Below are 10,982 nucleotides of genomic sequence, written 5' to 3' on the forward strand. Positions count from 1 at the left end.
TTCTTGCTAATCACGACTAGGGTTTGGGTACAATAGACCTCTGGTCGATGTGCCCTGCTCGTCAGAGCTGCCCAAGCTCTAAGTCTAACGTCTAACAGGTATTGTTTTTTTTTAATATCAGTAATCAATAATTTTAAAATTATTGATGTGAAATTTAACATTTTTTTTTATATATTTACCTTTACATTGGGTTATTTCATTACATAAATTGCTCTAAAATTTGATGCTATCTTAATATGTTTTCATGTGATATATTTTTGACATTGTTTGTTTGTATTACTGTCTTTCTATTATTTTTAAACATTTTTATATTAATTTAAAATCATTCATTCAGATTAAATTAAACATGTTATGTTTCTTTATCTTTCTTTCCTTAATCTGTTTAAAATTGAAATTCACTTTACAATTTTTAAGGTACTGTTGAATTCTTGGTTGACTCAAAAAAGAACTTTTACTTCCTGGAAATGAACACTAGATTACAGGTGAGATTTCGAAGCAAAAAAAATTATAAACACTAAAGCATTTTAAGGCTGTTTTACGCAGTTTATTTAAGTTTTCCAGTATTACTTGCACCATTGTTATCTTAATACCATTATTTTTAGATAATCAATTATTTGGTTACGGGTGATAATGAGAAATTTTCATCATGTGGTTATCCTCTGCTGCTAAACAGGGAACATTCCTTGTTTTTTATCACTAAACTTTTTATTGCAGAATGTTTCTTTATTTTTATATCTCTAGTAATCAGTAATTATGAAAGTAACTTCTAACCCTTTTAAAATATAATCAGTGGTCGAAAATAACACGCTACAAGAAGCAAAACTACTGTAGTAGCTTTTTTTTTGTAGTTTGTGTCAATGAAAAAGGCGTAACTACCACTACGATTATTAAACATCAATTCACTGGTATATAAGACATGCTAACTTGAATCAATCTTGAGATACCTTTTGGTAGATGAAGGTTGGCATAGTCGATAACTCGCCCCCCCCCCATAGTATCAATTATATATTATTTAAGTTGAACATTTTATTCCTAATAAATTAGCTATTATTATTTCATACTATAATTTAAGTGTCAGAAAAACTAACTGTTAATGAATTTTGAAGAAGTAGGTCAGTTCAAAAATGTTTGATCATTATTTTATTTACATTTCATAGGTTGAACATCCTATTACAGAATGCATAACTGGTATTGATTTAGTTCAGCAAATGATTAGAGTAGCAAAAGGTAAATAATGCTTTTATTTTGTTTTTCTTATCCTTTTGTATTATTTATTTTAGTGTTTTACAGTTATGGATTATTATTTTCAGTTTGTCTTAAAAAATTTATCTAATTTTTAAATTATCCCATTTATACTTTGCATCTTTTTCTTAAAATACTTCTTGAGCTTACCCATTTATACCTGCATCCTTTCTTTAATACTTTGTTTTTTTTTTACAAATTTTTGCATCTTTATTTCTTTTAAATTTTGTAAATGATGTCATGTATTTAACTTTCTGTCGATAATTGCACCCTTTAAATTTGGCACAAAAGTAATTTAATGTTTACTTAAATGCACCAAATAAACTTAAAATAACAATATATTGTCACCACAAAACAAAAAAAAAAGTATATCTGTATGTGAAATATATGACAGAGATTTGATGTTCTTTTTCAGGTCACCAACTGAGAATAAAGCAAAGTGATGTTGGCATACATGGTTGGGCCATTGAATCCAGAGTGTATGCAGAAGATCCCTATAAAAACTTTGGTCTACCCTCTGTTGGACGATTATACAAGTACATCGAACCTTTACATCTTCCCAATGTAATAATAAAACTTATTTAATCTATGAAAATTTTGAACTTTTTTAGGGGAAAAAATAAACTTACAAATTAGAGTGACTGATTAATGGAATAAAAGCTTATACCAATAAGTCTAAACAATGTGAATAAAACAAAACTAATGACACAAAAACTAACATTCTGTTTTGGTTTTATGAACAAGAACTTTCCTCTGTGTCAAAGCACAGTATGACACAAGAAAACATAAGACAAAAAAGTAGTATATTGAGTTTTATTTTAAGAAATTATAAATTGAACTTCTTCAACTTAAAGATATGAAAAATATCATTAAATACTACCTTTATATGACTCATAGTATTGATTTTTTTTAATTACATTAGCTATCAAACTGCACTGATACATAATAGCAGGAAATTTTAATTATATTATTTTTACTGAATTGTAATTAATGAAATAAATTTAAATGCATGTATGTTATGTTTGAATAATAATTTTTAAAAAAAAAGCCAATAAGACTGGCGTTTTTTAATGAAAACCGACCGACCTGGCCTTTTTCAGGGAGGGCTGGCTTTTTTGCAACCCTGCTGAAGATAAAAACAAATCTTGGCACACTGCTATATTAATGTATTTTGTTTCATCTTATAGGTCAGGTGTGACAGTGGAATTCAAGAAGGCAGTGAAATAAGTATCTTTTATGATCCTATGATTTGCAAGGTTAGTTCTTATTTTTTATAAATGTTACTGAAGTAAATTTTACATGACTTTCCTCCAGTTTAAACTCCTGTATGTTTGTTGATTTTACATGATTTTTTAAAATGTTTTTATATTAATTTATTTATTTATTTATTTATTTTGAGATGATAAAAATTACAATAAGATACAGTGGTTTTGTTAAACATACATATTTAAAGGGGGGGGGGGAATTTCTGCTGCAAAATGTTTGAAACTAAATCAACTTTATCTTAATGCTATTTTAAGAAATTTAATAATATTTACTATACCTACATTACATTATCAATATTTTATAAATTTTAACCTTCATTGTGAATATAAATATTGATAAAAATGTTACATTAGTTAGTTTTTTAATGTAGAAATAATGTTAATAGGGTACTATATTCATTTCCATGGCAGTATTAAATGGAAACACTTTTATTAAATGGAAACTGTATAAAACTGAAGCAACATAAAAAAAATATGAATAACTTGGGCAAGAAACACAGAATGGGAAATATAGAGGAATGTTAATATAGAAGAATAACATAATATAGAAGAATCAAGTGCATTTGACTCAAATTTTTAATGTTCTATCTAATGTAGTAGTTATTGATTGACTCTAGTCTTTTTTATTCGAATATTCACACAAAAATGTACAATATTTTTTATTATTAAAACAGTATTTTTTTACGTTTAAATGTTATGTTATGCTTTAATGTTATGAAATGCACACGTAAGTAAAATTTTTACTAATGCCTCTTTAAATACAAAGAAAGGAATGTGAAAGAAAAATAATTTTTGCCACATAAAATTTTAAATTAAAAAAATTACTATAAGAAAAGTTAGATTTTCTTAATTTTTGCAGCTTTTTCGTGATATAAATTTGTAAAACATCGTTATTTATCATAAAATCATTTAAGTAAAGAGAAGAAATTGTTGTTTCCATCAGCTTTAAAAAAAACCCTTAAAGTGAACAAATGAGTTATTTCAAATCAAAGTTTTACTGTATCTCTTTCCTAATAATTTGTGCATTATGCAATTTTGTTAAATTCTAAATAAAAATCGTCCTAAGTTGCACTAAAAAAATTGTTTTAAAAAATATTTCATGTGTTTACTTATTTTTTAAATAAACATTATATGTACACTTAACATAACAGCCATATTTTTGTTTAATGTTTGTTTCATTTTCAGTCATCATGTTAATTTTTAATTTTATTTGTAAATATTTAGTAATCAGCCTTTCATCCCTTCAGTGGGTCGATGAATGAGTACCAAGCATGCTTGGGAACTAAACACTGGGGGTTCCGCGTTCGGCTGACCACCTGACCGGAACATCTGCTCCTGCACCCCAGAGCCCAAGGTCAAGCTAACTGAGATGGGCACAGTAGGCCTTGGCCCTCTATGGCCTTGACCCTCTATGTCGAACCGCTGAGTTTAGTTTTAAATATTTAGTAAAAATCAAACAATACTGTTCATTGACTGCTAGCTATTATATGTTATTAATACTTAAATTTTAATTCAAATTTAAAGAAATAGTAATAAGTAATGAAAGTATATCTTATCAGAGATTAGAACACTGAGTAAGCAACAAATTGATTAGAAAATTCTTGTAAGTTCGATCAATTTCTAATTCTAAGATTTTGGATTTCTAAATTATAAAAAGTTAATTGCTTGTCTTTTCTTTCTCTACAACCAATAGTATATAGGCAGTTGTAGTACAGTTTCTTAACCATTTTATATTTTTCCTAACTTCTAATTAGAAACTTTTTTTCAATTCAAATATGCTAACTTTTTTTCTTTAACAAAGTATTTTAAAATAACTTTCTATTTTTCTAATTGCATATATATATTTCAGCTTATTACTTATGGTCCAACAAGAAATGCTGCTATCAACACAATGATTGATGCTTTGGATGCATATGTTATTCGAGGTAATGAACAACTGGAGATATGCTATTTGTAATTTATTGCATGCACTACGTGTTTCAGAAACAGCAGCGTTATTGTATAATTTTTGAAGCCTATTAAAAAATGAAGTAAAGAGAAATTTTTACATTGCAAGTTATAAATAATTACTTAGAAGATAAAAGATAGGATTAAAAGTGAAAATAGGCTTACAGTAAAGATAGGATTGAGAATTAAAACCAGTTTTATTTTCAGAAGAAATGCCTTCCATTCAATTTCATTCTACAGTTAAATTGATTTTGATGTTTGTAATCTCACCTTCACTCTGATTGAACTCATATTTTGATTACTGTTAATTTGCAACTAATAGTGAGTCTATTTTTTGAAATCACTCTTAATGAGGAGTGCACCTACATATTTCCTCATCATGTTTATAGTTTATTTAGTATTAATGGATCACATTGTGTACCAAGTATTTAAAAGTGGATATTATGTCTGTTGTACTTTCTAGTTATCAAAGAAGTTTTAATTAGAAAGAAATTGCTTCTACTTTGACAAATTACGTTATTTAGCTATTCTCCAAGAAGTTTGGGTTCAAAAATAGTATAAGTTTAAAGAGAGTTTAAACATTTAAAAACAAGTTTTTTGTTAAAAGAAATCTTTTAAAATTATTGAATTTATGTAAATTCAAGTGAGTAAAATATTTAAAATGGGTAATTAAATAGGTTTTTTGAGGTTTAGGCTCTATAATTTCATAACCAAATGCATAATTGTGTCTATTTGGTCAGTGTTTTTCACAAGCCGCCTTTACTTTCCAAACAAGCTGTGACCCCGATCTGAAGTAGAGAGAGTGTTATAATCAGACAGCAGTAATTTTTTTATATATGTTTCAATAAATATGTGGAAGTTATTTTAATGTGGAAAGCCTGAAGGGCAAGTGAAAATTTTTAGTATTTCATTAAATGAAATAATTTAGTGGTCGTTTTTTCTGGAAGCAAGAAAAACCTAGAATTCTGTGGAAATATGAAAATTTTACTAGAAGGTTCATTAAATTTTTTTGAAATTCTTTGAGAAATAGGATTTTGGTTGTATTATTTACAGAGACTCAAATCTGCTGATCCTCCTGAATTTTTGGGGGAAATTATAGTTTTACATTTAAAATGATGGCAAGCTTTAAATGTAATATTTGATTCTTGGTCATTTAAATTTCATTTAAAATTATTAAGTCTACCACTACAATGAACAGTTCAAACTATGCATGAGACATAAAATTATTTGTAAATTTTTTACAGTACCAGTGAAATTTAAGAAAGATTTTGCTTGTATTTTTTAAACAAATTGTTATTTCGCAACTACCAGGAAAAATGTTAGTTAAAAATAACTTTGTCTTCATTTCAAAAAGTAACACTGATTTTTTAATAAATGATTCTGCACCTTTTAATTATTTATTTTTGGCTTCCTTTTAAAAGGAATTTATTTTGTTTAAATAGAACAAAAATTCTCAGGTTAAACTTTTAAAATAGAGCATATTCACTATTATACTGACTCTAAAGTTTTAATTAATTTTAAAAATTTAAAATACATATTAAATATACATAATAGCAAAAGAGAAAAAAAAACGTGAAATAAGTTTCACTGTTTTCATTTAATATGAGCCAAATTACAACATTCTATTTTTCTAAAAAGTTTCGTTGTATTTTTCTAAAAATACATTGATGCAAATCAATGTACTTTTTTAGAGATGCTTTTGTTTATTTAAGGAGTGGCAGCTCTTCTATTTCACTAAAATCACTTTGGTTTTTATTTTAGGTGTGAGTCACAATATACCACTATTAAGGGATATTATGACTGAAAACAAATTTGTTGAGGGTAATATCAGCACAAAATACCTTAATGAAGTGTATCCTGATGGATTTAAAGGTACTTTATTAACAAATGTTTATTGTTCCTTGTTTACGATGTTTTATTGCTAAATTAACTTATCTTAATGTTTCTACTGAATTGATTAGGTAAGCAATTGTCTCCTAAAGAGATGGAACATCTTGCTTCTTTGTGTGGTTGCATATTCGTAAGACATGAAACAAGATCTCGACATTTTCTCAACCAGCCTCAGTGAGTGCACATATTTTTCAATAATTTTTAATGAATAAAATGTGTTGTTGCCTAAAAGACCCAAAGTTTTTTTTGAGTACAAAAGATTTTTTTTTAAAAATTTATATTTCTGTCTACCAAAATTCAGGGTAAGAAATGTTTTTATAATCCCAATAAGCTTTTATGTCTTAACTTCAGGACATAACCTTCATTAATTAGAATTTAACCCTCATAAAGGAAGTGTGAATGTGTAAAATTCTTATTGAAAAAAAAATCAAGCTTATTAATTACAAATTAAAATAAGTAGATTTTTAAAAATATTTAATTGCATATTAAAAAATTTGGGCTATAATAACTTTAATGTGCAACTATGTATTAAACAATTAATGTGCAACAAATATCTAAAAATATCTAAAACTTTAAAAAAGTTGGTATTAAAACTTATATAGTAGCACACAAAATGTTCAATGAGAAAATTGAGGTTTGTCTGCTGCAACCACCGGAGAATAGATATTTACATTTTAAATTTAAAATTTATAATTGTGTGTGTAAATATTTTCGTCCAAAATGAGTGGTTTCAAAAAGTTAAATCGGAAAATTTCAGATGCACTCATGCTAAATTATATTCACAAAATACAAAAAAACGAAATAAAAAAGAGCAACATACACGATTATTTTTGTATTTGAATAAATATTTTCTTGAATGCAAAACCTGAGAAATAATTTTTTTTGCACCGTTGGTATGTTAAATTTCACAGAAAAGAATAAATTAGGTTTTTATTAACGTGAAAATTATTTTAAACCCATACAGATTTTTTACAAAAATTATCCGCAAAAAAATGACAAGTAATATATTTTCGTTCGCGGGCCGCCAGTTGGAAACCACTGATATATAGCATAACAATAATATTTAAAACATGTGTGCTTATTTTGATGCCCGGTGGCTGAGCGGTAGCGCCTAGCGCTGTCGTGACACAGGTCCCTGGTTCGATCCTCGGGCAAGGTTGACTCAGCCTTTCATCCCTTCAGTGGGTCGATAAATGAGTACCAAGCATGCTTGGGAACTAAACACTGGGGGTTCCGCGTTCGGCTGAACACCTGACCGGAACATCTGCCCCTGCACCCCAGAGCCTAAGGTTAAGAAAACTGAGATGGGCACAGTAGGCCTTGGCCCTCTACGGGCTGCCGCGCCACTGAGTTTAGTTTAGTTTGTGTGCTTATTTTGATGAAAATATAAAAGTAAATATTACAGAAATATTAAATGTGCTAATTTTAAATGTATTTATTTTTGTCATATTTAGTAATATGTGATGTCACGTTTCTTGGGACCTTCTTGTTATTTTAAATTGTCACAATTTTGCAAACTCTCGCTAAATGTGTCATTTAAAAGGGGGTTTTGCTACTATTTTATGATATTAAATTTTGTAGTAACTTTATACTCGTTTGTAAATTAAAATTGACTTGGAACATAAAGAATTAGAGCCTAAGGTAGAATGTATTTTAGTGTAATGAAAATATATCTACAAGTATTTTTGTGTAATTATATGGTTTATTTTATAACATTCATATCATTTTAATTTAACTTATAACTGAATGTTATTAAAAGTATTTTAAATAATGATAATACTTAAATATACAGACTGTTAATCAGCAAGTGTGATAAATATCATTCCAACATAAGTCAGATGTTATATAATTGATAATATTCGTTTATTAAATCATTTTATAAATTCATATATCTTGTTACTATTTAACTTTATTCAAATCACTTAAAGATTCAATAAATAGAATAAATGTTAAATATGTTACTCTTGTAACTTGTTATAAATTATATTTTTATTATTTATTTTAAAATGAAATGCACCTCCTTTCTAAATAATAAAATAACATTGTATTGATAAAACACAGTTCAGTACTCCGTAGCATTTTAATAATTTATTTATTTATTGGTGACCTTTTAGCAATTAAAAAACTAATGCCTTCTATGAGAATACATTTTATATGAAGCAGCAATCATTTTTCTTTTTTTTTAAATTTTTATTTCAAAGGCCTCCATTAGAAAGCACATTACCCACGGAGTGGAACCTAATTGCTGAAATAAATGAAAAAAGTGTAGAAGTGTGTGTGTCTGAGAAAAATCATCAATTTGAGGTTTGTTGCTGAGCCTTTTTTTCTAATTTTTTATAAAATTATTTCTTATGTGAATGAAACATTGCTTTCCATTTCAATGTCATTTAGATTATTTCTTTTGTTTTTTAGGTTTCTGTGAATGGTAGAAAAATTATTATTTCTGGTGATATATTCCTTTCTGCGCCTGTGATGGACACTACAATAGAGGATGAGCCATACACTTGCCAACTAAGCAAACATGATGGTGCTGGAAATTTAAGAATTCGATTTTTGGGAACAAGTGTACGAGTTTAGTTTTTAATTTAAAAGTTTACTTTTAATAATTCTTCATTCCCCGTGGCAGAATCGCAGCAACACGGCGACATTGTCACAGAGTTCATGCAGAAAGATTTTTCTGTTAAAAAGATAAAATATTACTTTTCTTTTCTACAGAATTTTCTTCAATTATTAATATTGATTTTCACGTGGTGTTTTTAAATATCCAATATATTTCAAACAATATGAAAAATTCGAATCTTGCATTTGGGTATTTACTTTTTAAGGCAATAATTCTGTCGAATTTTTGGCAGTTATTGCTATTGATTTCTCCATAGTTTTTATATCCGATAATTTTTATACGATATTATTTATTACAACGACCGAGCGAACCGAAACACGCATTTGAAGAATCCAATTCACATTATTTCTCCGTCGATCTCTTTTTCGGTAATTACTACTACGGATTTCATGATTTTTAATTACTTTTTTATCGGGATGATTATATTCGAAGTGCGAAGAAGGAAATAATTTGTGCCTCCCCCCCCCTTAACAAAATGCAAGAATATCACCCATAATATTGGAATAAAAAATTATTACATGTTCAATTAAAAAAATGTTTTACAGTTTTTTTTTTTTTTTTTGTTTGCAAGCACAGCTTTTTTGTTATATTAAATTAGTAACATATATGTTTGTTATTATTAAAAGTATCTTGCAGAATGATATTAGTGCTAGTTAATTTTATCGCAGATAGCTCTAAAAAATTCTGCCTTAGGGTTTTTATTTATTGAAGAAAAAACATTTTTGTTTGTTTCTTTCTTTTAGTTTAAAGTGAGAGTATTGACAGAAGTTGCTGCAGATTATGAAAGAATAATGCCCAAGAAACTTGAGGTAATTTTAAAATCGATTTTTTATTTTAGTGTTTTATTAATTTAGGTTATCTTTGGTACTAATTTAAATTCATATTCTGTTATAGAAAGATGAATCGAAAGTGATAATGGCTCCAATGCCGGGACTCTTAAAATCTATTTCTTGTAAAGTTGGAGATGAGGTAATAAAATTGTATTTGTTTATTTGAAATCATTAACCTAAGTACTTTTATTGTATATTAGAAAATATATGTACTTTCCAAAAATCTTAGGATATTTTTTTCTTTGCATTTATGTTAAGCATTATGGATTTTTAAAATTAAAATAAATTTAATCGCTTTTATTTTCTTCAAAACAATTCTATCTTCTTTTTTAAAAGAAAATTTAACATAATAGGCCTTTTTACCAGCATTGTATAAATTTGTCCGGCATAAAAAATTTTCTTCGTGATCTACAGTTATTGTTTTTAATCAACAACAATTTCTATAATTTGCGCAAAATTTAGTTTCGATTGTATAATCATAAGAAACTTATAAAAGTTTTAAAAAGTAAACAAAAATTTCTTTTTCAATTGCCCGAAAGTTTGTGGTTTACGGAATCACTTCTCATTTTTTGTACAATTCCTGTAAGCCAGAGCATTCTCTGCTTACTGTTGCTCACCAACCCACATACATGGTGCGTAGTGTTTTTAAAAAGTGCTTAAAGGTACTTATTTTCGATATTAATTTTTTAAAAGCCCTTAAAGGTGCTTTTTTCATTTTTAAAAAGTGCATAATTTTCCCTTTTTGAAAATGAGATTTTTTTTTCTTTACCTTGTCGATTTTCGCCACGTATTATGTAAAAGCATGCTTTTCACATAGTTCTATTCAATGTTTTCACAATTTATTTTACAATCTATTTCTGCGTACCGTCAGTCCATAGCATAAGAAATCATTTTACATGTTTAATGCAATACTTTCGAGTCCGCATGTGCTTCTACTGAGCTGGGTTCAGTGAGATTATTACACTCTCGTGTGCAACTCTGTTGCATTTTGCAGGATATTCTCAATTTCAGGCTTCATTTTCCACCCTCTGATATCAAACCGAAAAATCTTGATCATTTTATAATGTCTAATATAATCAAGAAGAGTTCTTGGTCAGAAACTAGTTGTTTTATCCCAATCATGTTAAGTCTTTGAAAATTATTTTGCATTTTGTTAATGTATATAGTGCTTAAAAAGTACTTAAAAGG

General features: G+C 27.5%; 1 protein-coding gene across 1 annotated transcript in view; it reads left to right on the forward strand.

Moving 5' to 3' along the window:
• Nucleotides 1–10,982, forward strand: part of LOC107451473 (propionyl-CoA carboxylase alpha chain, mitochondrial) — a 32,053-nt gene that overhangs the window by 16,724 nt on the left and 4,347 nt on the right. The window contains exons 12-22 of the mRNA XM_016067580.4: nt 415–482; nt 1,158–1,227; nt 1,658–1,806; nt 2,430–2,498; nt 4,357–4,432; nt 6,216–6,326; nt 6,416–6,518; nt 8,546–8,648; nt 8,757–8,909; nt 9,708–9,773; nt 9,859–9,933. Coding sequence (XP_015923066.1) covers nt 415–482; nt 1,158–1,227; nt 1,658–1,806; nt 2,430–2,498; nt 4,357–4,432; nt 6,216–6,326; nt 6,416–6,518; nt 8,546–8,648; nt 8,757–8,909; nt 9,708–9,773; nt 9,859–9,933 — 1,043 coding nt within the window. The remainder of the gene's footprint in view (nt 1–414; nt 483–1,157; nt 1,228–1,657; nt 1,807–2,429; nt 2,499–4,356; nt 4,433–6,215; nt 6,327–6,415; nt 6,519–8,545; nt 8,649–8,756; nt 8,910–9,707; nt 9,774–9,858; nt 9,934–10,982) is intronic.

The sequence above is a fragment of the Parasteatoda tepidariorum genome, chromosome 3, assembly GCF_982258835.1.
Source record: "Parasteatoda tepidariorum strain Cologne lab strain chromosome 3, Ptep-v5.0, whole genome shotgun sequence".
Lineage (NCBI taxonomy): Eukaryota > Metazoa > Arthropoda > Arachnida > Araneae > Theridiidae > Parasteatoda > Parasteatoda tepidariorum.